Source organism: Ochotona curzoniae, unplaced genomic scaffold (genome assembly GCF_017591425.1).
Source record: "Ochotona curzoniae isolate NIBS_2020 unplaced genomic scaffold, NIBS_Ocur_1.0 scaffold_3835, whole genome shotgun sequence".
NCBI classification, from domain to species: Eukaryota; Metazoa; Chordata; class Mammalia; order Lagomorpha; family Ochotonidae; genus Ochotona; species Ochotona curzoniae.
The window spans coordinates 33,895,001-33,913,927 of record NW_024467114.1 but is presented as its reverse complement, the minus strand read 5'-3'; the positions used below and the strand labels follow the sequence as shown (position 1 = coordinate 33,913,927).

General features: G+C 42.0%; 1 protein-coding gene across 3 annotated transcripts in view; it reads right to left on the bottom strand.

The window, feature by feature from the left end:
• CRPPA (CDP-L-ribitol pyrophosphorylase A) overlaps positions 1–18,927 on the bottom strand; it is a 231,552-nt gene that overhangs the window by 103,431 nt on the left and 109,194 nt on the right. For all 3 annotated transcript variants that reach the window (XM_040965017.1, XM_040965018.1, XM_040965019.1), the window contains 2 exons: positions 6,337–6,429; positions 5,453–5,545 (listed from right to left, as the gene is read on the bottom strand). In XM_040965017.1, the coding sequence (XP_040820951.1) occupies positions 5,453–5,545; positions 6,337–6,429 (186 nt within the window). The remainder of the gene's footprint in view (positions 1–5,452; positions 5,546–6,336; positions 6,430–18,927) is intronic.

Genomic DNA, 18,927 nt, shown 5'->3' with positions numbered 1-18,927 from the left:
CAGAAAACAAGCTGTTACCTTTGCCTACTGAAACAATTTTTCTGCATCTTTGGGGGAAATAATAGTTCTCTAGGCATTAATCCTTAAGTAAGAAACTGATCCTACAATCCAGAGTTTTGGGCTTATTTAAATTTTTTAAAGATTTATTTTATTTTTATTGGAAAATCAGATATGCAGAGAGGAGGAGAGACAGAGAAGATGATCTTCTGTCTGTTGATTCACTCCCCAAGTGGCCGCAGCAGCTGAGCTGATCCAAAGCTAGGAGCCAGGAGCTTCTTCCGGGTTTCACATGCGGGTGCCGCAGGGACTAGAACCAGAGCCCAAATGGGAGCCAAGCACATGCAAGGTGAGGACCCATGCCACTGGGCCACCGCATGGGGCCCCAGGATCATTTAATTTAGGTCAAAGCCTGTGCTTCTGCTGGATCATGCTGTCAGCAATGGCATGACTTCATCATTTAGCATCTTAACATCCAGTACACATGACTTTTCTAAATATTTGCTCATTAAACTGGTGGACAGAAGCACACGCTAAGAAAGGAGAACTGAACTTGTTCCATATTGACAGCCTTCTGAACCGAGCCTTCAGATACTGTGAAGGCAGTGGGTCTTGTGGAAAGGCGGGTGGCAGCAATAGATGTCACTGTCGCCTCAAGGAGAAGGCGGCCACAGCTCCAGCCAGGCTGCCCAGCAAGTCCCAGTACACACAAAGCAGTACCAGTAACCAGACTGGAAATGACATTTGTCCGTGACATGCAAAAGGCTTTGCTTGCACTTCCCATGGTGAAGGCTCTGAATGTTCAGCTCCTTTTGTGTGGACTAGTCTCTAATAAAACAGAACATACTCTTTCAAGCACAGTGTATTCTCCAGATGGAAAGCGCACTTGTCATCCGCAGATACGCTTTCAAAAGTTCTCAGCTCAAAGGCTGAGTGCCACCCTAAGGAACGCATAGTGAGTAACAGAATACTTATAAAAAACCAACTGATTTTAAAAAGACGAGAGACTCTGCTGTGTTTCATGCTGGCGTCTAGTCCAGCCCGAGAATATAACTACACTGACATAAAATTTAGCCATTCACAAGGATTTTGTTGATTCAAACAGTAGATTCCTTAAATCACAGTAAATGCTACGGATATAAAACTTGAACATTTTGAAACACAAAGTAGAAAATAAGAATGATGATCAGATAGAAGAGTAAATAAATAATATTTTGTATTCCATACTTTATAACAGTCATAAGTTCAGTTAAAATATTTTAATCTTGAAAACAGAACATAAACATTGTAAGTATGAAGCAAATATTTCAATAATTAACTTATTTCTTTCCAAGAGGAAGTTTCAGTTTTTCTTTCCTTTTTTCTTAGTTGCCCTTCATAGTGAAATTTGTTTCTGTCTCTAAGTGGATCTTAACATCATAGCCTCTTACCTTTGCCAGTCTACTTAGATAACAAAATATTCTGTGTTACATATGTCCTAACACAAATCGTTTTTCTTAAAAGCCAAGGAGTGGTTAATTGTACAGAATCCACAGTAAATTATGATGGTGCTAACTACTTATGTGCCAAGAACACAGAATCATCGCCTGCTCAGCCACTCAGGCCTTTGCTTCCTCTGGCAGATCCAGGCTAGATGAAGCTGACAGTCACACGTCCCTTTCACACAACTACTGGGTGTCAGAAACCAAGGAACTTTGCTATATCCACTTTAGAAAAGACAGTTCAGGGTTGGTCAATACTAGACACAACTCAAGACCAACTTTTCTACTTAATATCAACACAAATGCTTCCCTGTCAATTGCATCAGCTAAATCGCTCCTCGGCCTCACCTCTAAGTATCTTCTGCAGAACAAAATGTGATGCTACTGCAAACAATGACCTTAAACTGCACAATTGGGCACCTGAAAACTTCACAAATGTCTAATGAACATATTTTTACTTTGCATTTGAGAGGTTCCTATCATATTATATGGCTGTCGGTTACTAAAACAAAATTCTTGAAGCAATTTAACTTGACAGAGAAAAGAGGCTCACTTTGGATATCAGTTATGGAGGCTTGGGTGAGCTCCACCGGTTCAGCCTCTGTTAATGGCATTTATACTGCCAGAGTCCCAAGATGATGTAAGCGAGCACATGGAAATACAGGAGGAGCCTAATATTGTGCCTGCCACACTCTACCCTATCCTCTAGTGTCCTGAATCATGAAACCGGCCCCCAAACGGGTTCACCCATCCTAGTGACTTCCCCAAGGCCATACCCCCACACAGGATAACTGGACTGAGTTTCCTCCCACTAAGACGATGCCAGTAGGAAGAACCACCTGCTCCATAAGTTTCAGGAGGACCAGTCTTCAATGGTAGGACCTGTGAAATCCTTGTCTCTTTAGAGTGACTCAAAGTTATTAACCACTGCCTGGGGAAAAGGAACATGATCCAGCACCTCAGGCCAAAACAAAGCAGGCCTTTAAACATTTACAACACACATCCTCAACACTGAACTCTTCATTTTGCCAGATATTTTCTGCTAAAAAAAAAAAAGCCAGCTGTTTAAGGAAACAAAGGAATGGCATGGCTCTGCTTTGAACAATCTTCTCAGCAGTTAGAGTGCTAAGGAATTTGAAGTGTTCTGAAGCCAGCAAGCACCTCACCTCTGCAGGATGTGCCTCTTTCTCTCGGTTCATCCTTCTGGGAAAAGTAATTCAGACAGATGCAACATGAACACTCTCGCCCTTGAGCTGCCGAAATGTCCGTATTTCCAACTGCATACTTCTATATATACATGCACCTACAGATGTATTCACACACCTACACACTACATGCACATACTAATATTTTCCCTTTATTGTTGTGCAAACTTAAGGTGGCTAAGTGTTTGGCCATTTATCATAATATTTTCATACATATGTTTCTATGGAAAAATTGAAATGGTTCTGGCAAATTTCCATTCCTAGGGAAAGTGAATGGTCTTTTGACCATTTTTGGTGAAAGGGTTTTTGAAGAAGGGAAAGGAGAAAGTCTGAGTTACTATATTCAGAATCACTCACAGGACAATTCAAATATGCAGAGACTTCACACTGCACTCTTGTCCAAGAAAGCGACAGTCTCTACTCCACCCCTTCAAGGGAGGCTTCGCTCCAGACAGAGCACACAACTTCAAAATATATCCTAATGACACACTTCCTGCTGAGCACAAGAACACCCACAATATCACTGCACCCAGTCTGTATATGCAATGGGTATGCAAATAGCATGTGGATATTGGCTATGGGGTAACAACTCCCCAATGTTAAATAAAAACTTTGCAGCATTTTATAGTATTAGACTTTACTATTCCCAGACAAGATCGGCAAGACATTTTCTTCTCATAGGAAGACTGTCCATCTTTTATTTTGGTGCAGAGCACCGGGAAACCAAGGAATTTTGGCACTTTCTGGGACACATAAGATAGAATCCAAAAGAAGTCAACCAACACTTGAATTCCAACACTGGTGGGAGCAATGGCAAGGCTGCGGTTGAGATGCAAGAGAAGCAAGGAACAGAAGAAACAGTAGCTTCATAACCAACAGTGTGCACGTGTGGGTGCATGTGTGATAGGTATAAATGTGGCAGAGAGAGAAAAGGAGAGAAACACTCAAAAATGACAGGGGCCAACCTACGAGTCTACATTGCCTGAACCTGGCACTGACATTAAGGAAAGAAGCCAATCTACAGGTCAGGTGCATTTGTGATAACTTAGATATCAGGGATTTGAGAAGTCAAGTGCTCCACTGCAAGCACCTGAAAAAAATGTTAGAAAACAGAGCTGTAGGCAGGCACCAGGTTAGACCAGAGGAAAACCATGGGTCACCTCATTCACAAGAGCAGGATGGCAACTAGTAACAGCACATGCCCGCCAAGGACCTGCGCCCTGCAATAAACAACTACATTCCGCACTCATCCCTTGTAGCACCAAGTATGCTGATCAGCTTCATTTCTATCCAGAGAAAACCAAACCTCACAAAAGGCTACAGAATTTGATCAAGGAGCCTGTGTTTTTGGAATTCAAAGGCCTTGTGTTCTTACTACACCCTTTGCAGCATAATAGCCTAATACTTGGGGATATGGAGTGAATGAGATTCCTGAGCAGGTCAATGTGGAGGGTAGAACAAAAGGGCCAAACACAGCACTCTAAACTGACCTTTACTGAGCCTTCCTGCAACAGGCACTTCCCATCACACTCCTAAAAGGTCACTGCAGGCTTGCAGAGTATCTATCTTCAGGCATCTAACCAAATAGGACAGGCCAGAGAAGTAACTAAACTCCCCTCCCCTCAGGCTGCAAATGTGTTTCCACTTGTATTGCATAATCCAGTTACTTACACTCACAACCAATTATGACATTTACTCTGTATCACTTACCTCTTCTCTAACAGGAATTACGTGTGCACACTGCAGGATGGGCCTGAGCTCCAGGAAGCTGGCACTGCTAAGCACTTTAGACCTTTAGCCTGTGCAAGCCATTCCAGGTAAGCATTTGTCGCCGCAGTTACGATGCTGCTTGGAGTCCCTACACCTGACAACAGAGGGCCTGGATTCAGGACCTCCTCCTGCTCCCAATTCCAGCACCCTACCAGGAAGCAGGTAATGGTGCAAGTGGCTCAGTCATTGCCACTAAGGTGACAGACCTGGACTGAGTTCCACCCTACTGGCTTTGGCTTGGCCCAGCCATGGGCTGTTAGGGACAACAGAAGAACAAACTAAGATCCCTCTGTTGCTGCTTTCCCTATTTTTGTTTTGTTTTTGCCTTATTGTGCTTTAGTCTCTCTACTTTTCCAATAAATAAAATAAATGAATAACTTAAAAGAAAAACTCTTCCCATAGCATAGTGTCTCACTGTATTGATCCTGGCTTTACTCTCTAATCTGCTCCTTTGCAACAATTTAATAGGGCGGTCTAGCAAATTCTATGCCAAACATACATACATTTAGTCTCCTCTAGGGAGACCCACAGGTCACCCTGGGAAGCCCCTTGAATCTGCTGTTCATCCTATTTTTTGCTTTCCGTGGAAGCGAGAAGATGAAGAACCCAAGCCTAAATTTTTCTTCCATTATACTTTTCCTTCCCAAATTCTTTACCTTCTGGATTTATTCTCTAGTAGCATTTCAATTATACTACATAAGGCTCTTACATAGCATCTAAACTGAGTCAAATGAGATATTTTAACCAAGGAAAAGTAATAAAACTGACTGTTAGGCTGGATTGGCTATCCAAGCCTGTGAGACCCAGCAAACAAAGGCAGTGGTAAAGGCAGGGCAAGCACATGGGAGGCCGGGTTCTGGGGTCCACAAAGAGTCCCCACTTCTGGGTGTAGGCAAACGCTCCCAACTGGAGGAAGTTTTGTTAAATAGAAACAAATGGCATGAAAGGACCATATACAGTCTCATGAGAGAGAAAAAATGTGAATTAATATTCACTTACCGACACAACAACAACAGGATATAAAATGGAAAGGTTACTGTCCTGCAGCATCTTCAGTAACTGCTGGGTCTCATGAAAATCAGCGTTTCTACTCTGGGAGGAGGAGAAAAGTAAGAAGTGGAAGAATGTTCTAAAACGACTTAAAACCTAGATCACATGGAAAAAGCGGAGGAGGTTTTATATAGCATTCAAAATATTTACCAAGCTGGAGTTTTAAAACTGAAACAATTCTAAAGGATAACCATAGAATATGTACATATGCATTTATATATACCTATGCATATAAAATATTAATTTTGATTTATGTTTTATTATCTACTTTACACTAAAAAACAAAACAGAATATTAAAGGGCCAGAGTTGTGGTGTGGTCGATATAACCGTCCACCTACAGTGCTGGCAGCCCATACAGGAACCAGATCATGTTCTAGGTGCTCCACTTCCAAATCAGCTCCCTGCCAACAGCCTGGGAAAAGCAGCGGGTGATGGCACAACACGTGGGCTTCTTTCCCACATGGGCGACCCTGATGGACTTCCTGTCTGTGTGCTGGCCTAGGCCTGGCCTTCCAGCCATCTGGGGACAGAGCTAGCAGTGGGAACATCCCCTTCCCTGTAGCTCTCCCTCAGTCTCTGCAACACTTTCAAATCAATACAGATTTTTGAAAAGGCAGAATATTAAATGTCTTATCTAGAGAAACAAAACGCTGGCGAGAAAACGTCATTTCCTTATTTCAAAAAGATAAAATATAAAGTACATATTGAGTAACACATGTATTACAATATCACATTCCAATTTGTAAGAATCAAGAAAAACAATACTCTCCCTTCCACAGTGCATTTGTACCAACCATGACACACTGTTAATCATTTGTGTTTACTACTTACATTCAAACAAACATAATTGTAGCATTGTGCGAAAATGAACTGTTGAATATCTTGGTTTCCATGACTCATAGCACCAGACATGATTTTCACATTCTAGAAGGAAAACATTTGCAGTTTAAAAAAAAATGCTTACATCCATTAAAGACCCAATAGAAACAAATAAAAACAAACAGCTTTCATTTTTCTTAGATATGTTATTTTTATGTGAAAGGCAGATTTAGAAACACAGATACAGAGCCAGAGATCCCATCTGCTGGTTCACTCCCCAGATAACCACAACACCCAGAGCTGAGCTGATTCGAAGCCAAGAGCCAGGAGCTTCTGAAGGGTCTCCCATGTGGGCTCATGGTCCGAAGGATTTGAGCCATCCTCTGATTCTATCTCTGGCCATAAGCAGGGAACTGGATCAGAAATTAAAAAGCTGGGACACAAACTAACACCCATTTGTGATGCTGGTGCTACAGGCAGAGGATGAGGGTGCTATGGCATCACTAAGAAGCACAGAGTCCTACAGAAGTGAGGCAGATACACCTGGGGACATACATAATAACAAACTGACTCAAGATGATGTGATCGGGCTATCATGGAAAAGACATTTCCCCTAGGCCACAAATAACTAATATCATTTTATCAACAAGGATATAGGAAATGGCTTCAGGTAAGAAAATGCAAAGAAGACACAGAACATATTCAGGAGCTGGCAGGTGGTCTGGTTCATCCTATGCTAGCAATTTCTCACAGGGGTGCTAAAGGACTGAAACTAACAAACAAAGGCAGCTTGGGTCGGAGCAGCAATGCCCAGGGCACTGCAGCTGCTCACTCACTGTCACAGGTCCAATCAGGGGACACCAGGCCCACAGTCATGGAGAGCAGAGAGAGACCATCACAACCCACAGGTGAGCAAGGGGGCTCAAGCTGGGCAGGACAAGCGAGAGGATATGCAAGGGGCCTGTGCCACAGAGCTTGGCGTCAGAGGGCAGCTCAGACTCAAGAAGGAATAGGATGGGTGTTATACAAAAGCTTCCCTGTAACATGATCATCCCACACAGCTTATTCCAATGACCTTCCTTTGAGTTTTCCCTCCCATAACGATCTGTGCACTACTAGACAAGGGATCTGCTGTCATAACTCCACAGGAACACTCAATGCACTGGTTCTCACAGACATCACCCTGAGCATATAATGGATAGTTCTAGAACACAGTGTTGTTCCTAATTAAAACATCAGCCTCTGTATCTCCCACAACATGATACTCCCAATAGCCTAGTTTCATATGACTTTGGCAAAACTTCAGAGCATGAGTAAAGAAATGTTTTAAAGTCTTTGTTACAGAAATTAGTCAATGCAACAAAAAATTTAATTCAGCTTAAAATTCTTAATGAATACAAAGTTCAAAGAGAACACCGTTTTAACAGATAAAGTTGGCCCCACGTGGCATGGTGGCTCAATGCTAATCCTCTACCTTCAAGCACTGGCATCTTATATGGGCATCTTATATGGGCATTTCTGTCCCAGCTGATCCACTTCCCATCCAGCTCCCTGCTTGGGTCCTGGGAAAGCAGTGAAGAAAGACCCAAGTCCTTGGAACCCTGCATTCATGTACGAGACCCTGAAGAAGCTCCTGGCTCCTAGCTTTGGATCAGCTCAGCTTTGGCCATTGTGGCCATTTGGAGAGAGAACCAACAGATGGGAGATCTTTCTGTCTCTCCTAGTCTGTCAATCTGCCTTTCCAATAAAATAAAAGATCTTTTTTTTAAAGTTTAAAGATTTATTTTTATTATTTTTTTATTGGAAAGGCGGATATACAGAGAGGAGAGACAGAGAGGAAGATCTTCCGCCCGATGATTCACTCCCCAAGTGAGTGCAACGGCCGATACTATGCCGATCTGAAGCCAGGAGCCTCTTCCGGGTCTCCCGCGCGGTTGCAGGGTCCCAAAGCTTTGGGCCGTCCTCGACTGCTTTCCCAGGCCATAGGCAGGGAGCTGGAAGGGAAGCGGGGCTGCTGGGATTAGAGCCGGCGCCCATATGGGATCCCGGGCTTGCAAGGCGAGGACCTTTAACCACTTGCGCCACCGCGCCGGGCCCAAGATCTTTGTTTAATAACATAGCCACCAGTGATGTGCTAATACTATAAAATAGATGTCAAGGTCCATTACACAATAGGATTCTATCTTTTCGATATTTCAGGGAGACCAATTCACACGCATCTCTCATGAACACATCTCCACCACATCACCGGCTAACTTGCAGCTGACTGTGTTTACAAGAATGTCTGCAGAGCAGGCAAAATTGCATAAATAGATGTTGTCTCATGCTGGAACTCTTCTGCTTATTTTCCAGAAAGTAAAGAGGTTTCTCTCCCTGGAACCAATTTGTTGGACAGTGCCAAGGATAATGATGCTATGTGTCTCAGGACCTGAAGGCAGGTGCATGTGCCAGCGACCTATGCCATTACATCAGGGCTTCCCAATAGCAAGGTTCTTCAAATATACCCCACTGCCTGGTGACAACCAGGCTTCTTTCCTTGGACACTGGAATTCAGAGTGCCACCTGCTTACTGCGGCTATCGCTAGGGCTGGGAGCCACACACCACCTTGTCTCTGACCGTGGAGGCTCAGGAAGAAGAGTTGGCAGGGAAGAAATGCATGACCTCAGATGCAGCTAAGTTTATGACTTGACAGAGGGAAAGCAAGGAGACTACTTGCCAATTATTAGTAAATGCACACACTCAATTCTAAATTCAGAAAAATAAGATAACTGTTCCTGTTTTATACACACATGCACACACAGAGAGACTTAGTTTCTAAATCATTAAAAAAAAAACAGATAAAATTCTCGCAAACAGGGTTGGGGTACTTGAAGACAGAAATATATTTCACTGGTAGGAAATGCTGAGTATTTTTTATAGATACACTTTGTCACCACAGTTCTTTTTTTCCATAAGCAAAAGGATCTTTTGTCAAAGAAAACAGTAGGTCTTGCTGAAATTAACGTGTCACAGTTTTAGAAAAGGAAGGAAAATCATCTAAAACATGATTATAAAAAGCCATCACTCTGAATACTGTATGCGTATCACTTCAACAATTCTCTGTGAGTAACAAGACAGAACAAAGTTATTAAAGACTAAAAGCTTAAATATGCTACATGAAAATTGAATCGCAATATGCACATCACAGTGATTAGAGCTCAGGCCGTTGTGACCGTGGGGAGAGTGAGCCAGCACACAGACCTGCTCTCTCCATTCCCCCTCCCTCCTTTTCTCTGTAAATCTGCCTTTCAAACAAAAATCATTTTTAAAATGAAGGTGGAAGAAAACTACATGTAGTTAAACTGAAGGGTCTGCTCGACTCCAGATAATTCTTCATGTGGGAAATCAGTTACTAAAGGTTTAGAAAGAATATCCGGGACAGGATGAAGACGTGGGGTTTTTATGAGAACTCACTTCATTTTGCAGCCATGCAAGGTGACTTGGTTCCACGAGGGAAGTGGGGAGAGGCTGTCACAGCCTAGAGCCCTGGTCAGTCGCCTCTATCCCGACAAGGCTCACCAGATTCATATTTTAGTCTCTGGCCATAATTTGCATAAGCTAGACATAGCTCAACTCAAGGAAAACAGATTTCTTAACAAAATTGCTCTGTTCCCAAATTTTTCATCTTAATCACTTGTAAAGCAACTTCATCTGCAGCTAGTTTATTTTCACAGGCCTGGATATTTGTAGATTCCCTGAATGTTAGCTCCAAGAAGAGCTTAGGTAGGGATGAAAGTTTGGCCCACACACTCTTTCCCTCAGATTGGTGGGGGTCACTTGACCCACAGCTGCTGTTTCTAACTGCATTGTGTCATTTACCCATCAATCCCAATCAGCTTTTCCCAAGAAACACAGATGTTATCTTTGACGCCCTTGTTCTGTTTGTCCTTTTTGACTAAAGGGTGATTGGGCTCTGAGTACCATCCTTTTGGCCTCCAATGTTTAAGGCTTCATTACACTGCTTGCTCAAACCACATATCATCTAACACTTGTAACCGCTGGGCATCCTGGGGACGCCACTTGACACTGCAGAGGATCTGCCTGGTAGCATCAGGGGATCCAGCACTGGCACTGCCCTGCAACCTCAGAGAGGGTCTTGCTCCCAAGCCCTGGCTCAGAAAAGATCAAAGTCCAGCAGAGATCAAAACTCAAAGTGCTATCTCTGTTGAACCAGGATTGCTTTTGCACTACCATAAAATGAAAAAGCTGTACATCAAACCACAGTGAGTGGGGGATTGTAGCTGGAGTTCACATCACAGGAAAGAAAAAAGGTCTTCCGATGTTGGATGCCTTTACTACCACTCACATCTATCCCACCTCAGTTCCCCTTTATCATTGTTTTTTTAATCTTACAGCATGTCCGTTACCTCCACTCTCCCTTCTGCCATAGTCATTAGACCTGGCTGAATCCTGCTTCTACCTCGGCGGAATGGATAGTTCTCTAACAGTGCTGCTCGGGTCCACACTCTGTCCTGTTCAGCGTTCAGTCCCTACCAAGCTCGTGGGTAGCCCTGGCTTTTCCTGCTCAAATCCAGACTCCTCCTCTGTTCTCCTACAGAAGAAACAGGTTTAATGATATTTTGGGGTGAGGAGTGGAGGGTTTGTGATGTCTTCCAGATTTATGTGGACTGTGCCTGCTACAATGCCTTTGTTTTAGAAGGATAGTTCCCAGATTATCTGCTGTGAGCTACAGAGTGTACAAGTGGGGGGCACTGACAGCTAGTCCTGCCTCTGCGACATGCCACCAAGACTGGAGGCAATTTCTGCTCTCCCTTTTGGCTTCTTCCTGACTCGTCTTCCAATCTCCATCTCCAAAACAAATCATTAAGTCCATACACAGGACTCATTCCTGCCCAGAACAACTCCAGCCCGTGTTGACTTTAATATGTGTTTCTTTATTATAGTTACCCAATATTTACTGAAGGTAATAGTCAACTGTTTACAAATAAATTCTCAGAACATAAGCGATCAATATACGGAAAGCGCAGTGCCCAGTTACATGGTGTTAGTACTGTCTCAGCTATTTTTGCTCAATTAAAAATTCCAGCTAAAAGAGGAATAATCATTAAGTCATATCCACAAAGAAATGTACAAACTGCCTTTTTTATTAAAAGTGATATTGTATTTTGTACCCTGCTGTAAAGATAACAAAATACACAAAACCAAACGGTAATTGTTTTCATCTTGAAACTGAGATCCTAATCCTTGTGTCCAGTTTTTTATGTAATCCTTTGAGTCTTAACTGCTGTCTTCCCAACAACTGGCCTTTTCCATGCTTGAATCAAGAAACTCCAACTGTACCTAAATACAGTGAGGGGGCCTCAGACACTGTCAGTAAACAAAGAATGCAGGAGACACGGCTCTCAGGTTGTTTCTGACAGAGCTCCTCTGCAGCTCTCGGTCCCGGGTGTCTCCATGCTCCAGCCCAACCGATGGCACCCTCCGCCAGCTCCAAGAACCCCTCATTCTGTAAACACCGTGGTTCAAAATACACTTAAAACAAAATATAAAGCAATTCTGTATGCTCCCCATACACCACGGCAGACAAGGATTGAGAAAATATTTACCACCACCTAAATGCAAACATGTGTCTACTCAAAATGTTTTTGAAAGCATGGCTATTGGGAAGAGAGTGGCAAAAAAACAAACACCAAACAAAGCGCTTTCATCTGGGCCATGGCTCGGGCTTACCTAAGGCTGAAAGACTTTGCTTCAGGCTCCAGGGGTCAGAGGTTCGGAATGTGGTTCTGACTCGCCAGCCCTGGTCCCATGGCACATCGCCGGCTGGGTCATCTCTGAATGGTCTCTCCTCCCTCATACCCAGGCTGGCACTCAAGGCAGCACAGACAAGGGAGGTGCATGGATGCATTTTCTCTCCACACTGGAGCCATCCTGATAATGACAAGTCTTCTGGGATCTACCTGGGATTGAGTACACACCAGGATCCTTTGTTGTTGTTGTGAATTTTTTCCCCTTGTAATTAAAATCAGCATGGAAAGTTTTCATTTCGTTTTGTGTTTTGAGTTAGGAGCAGGAAGGCTGGCCGGAGCCAAGCTTTCTGGGTTTGAATCTATTCACCAGGACATTCTTGCTGTGCGACTTTGGCAAGTGATTTGAGCCCTGTGGCTCTGCTCACTCATCAGTGAAGCGAGTGACTCACAAGGCTGACTATAATTTAGAGGATTAGCTAATTAACCTGTGATCAGGAAGGAGGAACTTTTCCAGGACTTCTCTGTAGGTTGCCCACCTGGAAAGATTCATAATTTAAAAAAAAAAATAGCTACAGCTTTAAGTCGATCAGTCTTGACAGTGATAAATGGGTCAAGTCACCACTGTACTATTTAAGACCTGTAAAAGGGGTGTTAAAAAGTTCATTTAAAATGTGGATTATGGAAAACTATGCACAGGTTTCAAACATCTTCTGCACTAAAATAAACTTTTAATTCTATTTTCCATAAACTACTTTGAAGTAGCATGTAATCCCCTCACTGGAGATGCTCTGCTGGGAGACTGCACCAGGGGCCCTACATAAACTGTGACCATAAGAGGTAGACTGCAGCTAGCTTCCAGGCCAACAACTCCAGTAAGTAGAACAGTACCATCCTGAAGGGTCTGCCATGCCACGTGGCTGGCACACGCCTTATGCCATCAGGCAAAACGATGGTGCTTTCCTCAGCAATTGAAAGCTACATGAAAATGTAAACCAAGGAAGGGGGGTATACATGGGTTAGGGATTAGGATTCCCATTTCCCATACTGGAATGTCTGGGTTCCAGTTCCAGTTTTGCTGATTCCTGGTCATGCAAACCCTGGGAGCCAGCAGGTCCCAGGAGGCTCAGACTGAGTCCTGGGCTCCTGGTCTGACCCTGGTCTAGTCTCAGCAGCAATGGACAACTGGGGACAGAAGCAGCAAACTGGACTGTCTCTCTCCACCTGTCCCTGCCTGTAACTGTCTCCTGCCTCTCACTCCGCCTCCTAAAGAAACCAAAAAGTTACAAGCACAAAGACTGAGCTAACACTTGGCCCATTTAACCCTTAAGATCTATTTGCAACACTTTATAAACAGCATCTCCATTCCTTGGAGGTGTGGACTTTTCCCAAAAACCACTGCTCTAGAAAGTCTAAAGTTAAGTATACATGTCAGCAGGCCATTCCTCATTACCTACCTCACTGCATGTACAGTGCAGGAATCACCCTCGTATGCGATGCTGTATGTTACATGTTGTATTCTATTCTACTCGGTCACCATTTAGCTTGCACATACAGATGATCATTGAATCTCACTTCTGCTATTTCTTAACATTTATTGAGATTTTGTCATTTTTTTAGAATTGCCATCAGATATTTTAAGCAATGATACTTTTGAAATCACACAGCACACCTTGGCAGATAGTTCCTACCACATTATTCTCACATTACAGATAAAGTAGCTCGGAAACGGAATTCGAAATATCTCTGAGATCACACAGCCTGCAAGTGGGCCAATATTTAGACTCTGGTCCATCCCTAGGCCCACATAGTTAACCCCTCAAGTAGCTAGATATGGTGTTATTCTAGTACTATTACTGCGTGACACTACAAGTCCCAAAGTGAACCCAGAAATCATCCCACTGCACAAAAGCATCTGGGTACTAAGAATGTTATTTGTTAAAACACAGAATCTCTTAACTCAGATTCTTTTTCTCAGTCCTGTATAGCAAAGAAATTTACCTAAGGCACATCGTCTATTTCAAGTCCTCAGGTTAGATATGAGGGAAGAACCAGCTGCCTTTCTGACCACTGTGCTCAGTCCAGGAACAGGGGCAGGTGGCAGTAGAAAGGATGGCTGTGATAGCCCTATAACAACAGCCGATCTTTATGCATTCCTGTCCAATTGTTACAATTCACTTTGAAGGCATACTCTCTGATGTAAAACTCAAAGGACTGTGGGATGGGAAAAACAAACCCTAATCTTAATGAGCTTGACCGCTTACCATAAATAATTCAAGGTTCACATTTTAGCCTATAGATTATACATTCATTCACCATCAGACAGCACATCCCTTCACCGTTGGACAGAGCATCCATTCACCAACGGACAGCACATATGCAAGACGCAAAGCTACCAAACACCAATCTACTGCAACCTGCCTTCCTACTGAGTAGCGCTACGGAATCTCATCCTGTAAATAACAGATTGTCCTGAATGGGAAATAATTGGCATGAAGTCACAGATCATTTTTTGAGGCACATTTTACATCAACCAGCTGAAATGACAAAGGATGATACATTTAAAAATGTACCTTGGTCTCCAATGTACCTAAAACATCCCTCGGAATATGTCAAATGCATATTTTGATTCCCTTCGATGTAGGGTGAGGCTTAAGAAGTTGCATTCTGCCAAGCTTCTAGTTGTGCTAGGATACCCTGTCCCTTGATCACACTTAGAAGCACCAAGTGGTTAGAGCTCCTGAATCTACATTAATTCACAAATACTCTCTCATTCTGACTAGATATATGGTTGGTTTCTAAGGCATGTGTCTCCATTCACCAATCAAATGACAACTTGGCCTTGACTAATCAAAGCTATTGCCTGTCTATTTCATCTAAGTATCTGTAACTTTATGATGACACCAGCATGACAAGCATAAAGTGACTAATACCGAAGAAGTCATTACCTCAATTGGCTTTTCTTTCAAATTCTTGCCGAAGTCACATCATAATTTTATTTACACATACAAAATTTCAAGTCTTTCTGCATAACTCAGATGTAGCCTAGAAATGTGCACAAGTATAATTCCTGTCTATTTCTATATAAATATGCATGAAGAATGCCCATATACTACCCAGTCAAAATCTTATTCCCTTGAAATTTCTAATTAGAACACATACCAAGAAATATCATTGCCAATCAGGTCTACAGATGAGTGAAAACAGTCTAGAGAAGCCCATAAATAACTCAATCAAGCTAGTTTGAACTTTCACTTAGGAAGTACAAGTATGATACAAATAGCTTTACCTCAAGCCACTCAAAATCCCTGAGCATGAAACACAGCAGGTTAAAAGAGTGGCTCTTCACTTGGTCAGCCTGGCTACAGGGAAACACAACATTTCAAGAAAATCTCTGGTGTCAAGAGGGTAGCCATGGAGGGTGGACTGGCCCCTGATGGCAGAAAAGCTATTAAACAGCCACAATGCACGCACAGGTCGTGGCCCTCACGACAAAGGGTTATCTGTACCAAAATGTCAACCAGACCGCTACTCAAAATGCAGGCTCCGACAGAAAGCTCCAGTGTTTAGTTCGACATGTGTTCATAAATAAAAGACTGCCACCAAAACCGGTAATGCTCCAGCAATGTGAATGAATAGCCTGTTTATAAGGAAAATACAAAAATGAAAACTATCAGAGATATATCTACATGTAAAACTTTATAAAAAAAATGAGAAAATTTTGCTTTTGTGCCATAACAGGTGACAAGTATGTTCAACATGTCCCAGTGAGATGAAAATATAAAAAGATTCACAACCGAACAACCTACGTTTGCCACTAGCATGTATGCTGTCTGTAATTTTAAGCAATATAGGAAATAAACACACAGACTAAAATCAGTTATCATAATATGAATAGCTGAGTGAAAACTTCTTTTGCAGTAAGCACAAAGAAACTCTGATCCCAAGTTTCAAGGGAGTATTCAATACTATTCCAATACTTGCTCAACTTGAAAACTGGCACTATTTTCTTTAAATTATTAGTTATTTTTCACTGGTGTATTTTCTTCTTGAATGAGAAATAGGCTTAAATGTGATGAATGCATATAAAATGAAACTTCCATCTCATGATACTTTTCATTACAAGTTACATATTAACCTATTGAACAGAAACCATTTAGCCCATGGGTTCAACATGTTGGAGATATAATAGTAAGGATATATTACATTCTCAATAAATACCAAAATCAATCTTATATGATATATTTGAGCAATACCTAGACATGTGTATGCCCTAGGATGCTTTGCAAGCAGTCTATTTTGGATAGGATACAAAGGCAGATTTAAGTACCAGTGGAGAATCTTATGACAGATCCTAAGGATAAACTTCCAAACAGTGCTAAATGAGTCCATTTTGTCACCCACTATGAGTCCCCTCCCCAGAACTCATGTCCCCATCCCTGTCCCTTTTTGCTTCTCTGGCACCAGGCCATCCTCCATTGTTTCATTATGACTGCTGACTCTAGCTCATCCAGTCTTGGCAACATGTGCCATCTGCCCTTCTCTTCCTTCTTGTGAGCACAGTCCTTTCTTCTGGTTAGGAAATCAATTAGAACTCTTTGGGTGTACTTTGTGGTTTCAACTCATCTCAACTGTCAACATGACTGATGGACGCCCAGCAGCTACCTCTTCATCTCTAAAAATGCACTTGGCAGATGTCCAGGTAGGGGGTATTGCAGAAGCTTGCATGTTCATCATCTTACCAACGCTAACCACAACTATTTCTCTGGCTCCCACCACATGCATAGCTCTGTGCAAGAGATCTGTGATAGGAGATGGTGAAGGAGATAGGCCTAAGAATAAATCATCACCAAGAAGTAGGATGCACAGACTGACACCATTGTTGGTCATCAGTGCCGGGGGTTCTAAAAACCAGAAAAATGGGGACAATCTACGGGAAGAGCAATACTAAACTAAGCCTTAAGACATAAATTGACAAATAGGAAAGGCACACGAGCAAACTGGATGCTCAGTGCAAGAGAAAGGCAGAAAACTACATAATTTAAATACAGGAACCAAATAACATATTAGGCCCCATAATAATAGTGTTAGCATTGTGAAAGAAATGTCTGGTATAGATTCCAGAAGCACCTAAAAGGATGACCAAGCTATGGAGGCTTTATTTGGCTACCATGTACTGAGGTTTCATTGACAGAATATCAAAATAGAGAATGAAGACTAAAGGACAATATTGAGTTCAACTGAACAAGTATTGAGCTGTCGGCCATGGAGGCAAGCTGTCAGGGGTGAAGAAGGCATGGACCATTTGCTCTGAGCACAGCTCAAAAGGATGTATTTGCTTCTGTTTCCCTAGGACCACAAAATCCCTGGCATCCTTACATAGCTAAAATTGCAACATACGTGGTGAAGTGGACTTAATACTACAGGCAGACAATTGAAATGAAACACATCCCAAACCAAATTATTAGAAGAAATATGTACCAGCTAGTAAATCAGTAAAATTCACTGAAATCACAGTTCACAAGCTTCCAAATTACAGTTCCATTTAAACAGGATGTGCAAATTGCCACATACACACGAGCAGAAATCAAGTGTCATAGATTTAGTAAGTAATCTGCAGTGTAAAAGAACAACTTTTTCGTAACATTTTACACAGATTTTCCATCTCAACCAATTTACCCTTTGCATTAAACCAATTTCCCTCAATTGGAGGATGAGCCCTGACTTCAAAAATACGGGCCTAGCCTTAAGATCTGGCTGTTCTGCCGGCTTTTGTTTCGCTCACTCAACATAGCGATTATGCAGAACTGGTGTGCGATGATCTCATTTCTAAATGGACAAGGATGCAAGAGATCATTTTCCAAAGTAATCATCTGGTTCCTCTCGAAATGGTGACATTTCAACAGGTTCCTGCATTTCAGCAACACAGAGTTTAAAAGGTAAAGATACGTTAAACACATAGAAAAAAAGCAGAGAAAGTGACATTTAGAAGATTATTTCAACTCCCTCATTAATAATCCTGTTATGAAGCCATGACAACTAATTATAGTCACAAACTAATTTTATTAAATGCAAGCCTGCGTATAATTCAGACCATCTTAAACTTTTAGTCCAATAATTTAGAATTTTCTTATAATTCCTAGAAAACTCATCAGAAAATCTAGCTAATACACTATAAAAACCAAAAAAAAATATCTAATGGGATGGTCTTTAGCTATTTTCTGTAGCCTCATACACCCTCAAACACGTGAACAACACACTCATGATGAATTAACTACTGTTGCCACTGCTTAGACTCGCAGAGAAACGGCTTTATTGTGTAATTCACCACTATTAATGGTGTTCAGTTTTAAAATGAAAACCTTGTAATGTATAGTGTATGATATGTTATTAGGATTCAAAATAAGCATAAAATCATTGCTCTGAATGGATTGTAAGAGATTCAACAGCTTAACCTGCTGTTTCATTCCTTTCTGCTTCTCCTCTTGATGATCTGACATTTTGTTTGATGTTTGTCATACATGTTGAATTTAATGAATTCTGCAACAAAAGGCATGGATCACACTGGACACAATCCTGAGGACATGAGGAATAACAAACAGGGAACAGCATAGAAAACTAGAACATGCTTCGCATCCAGGAGGACCAATGAATTTCAGTTATGCACCACCTGTCACATGTCATCACACAAGACAATAAACTCTGTGCTCTAAGATGCATCAGGATGGATAAGTAGGGTACATAAAACGCTCTATTTGGCTCATGGCCTAAACAGGTACTTTTAGGAGCTCTATTCCTTTTATTACAGGAATGAAAACTGGGTTGGACTTGCTTATATGTTGCTTATGTAATATA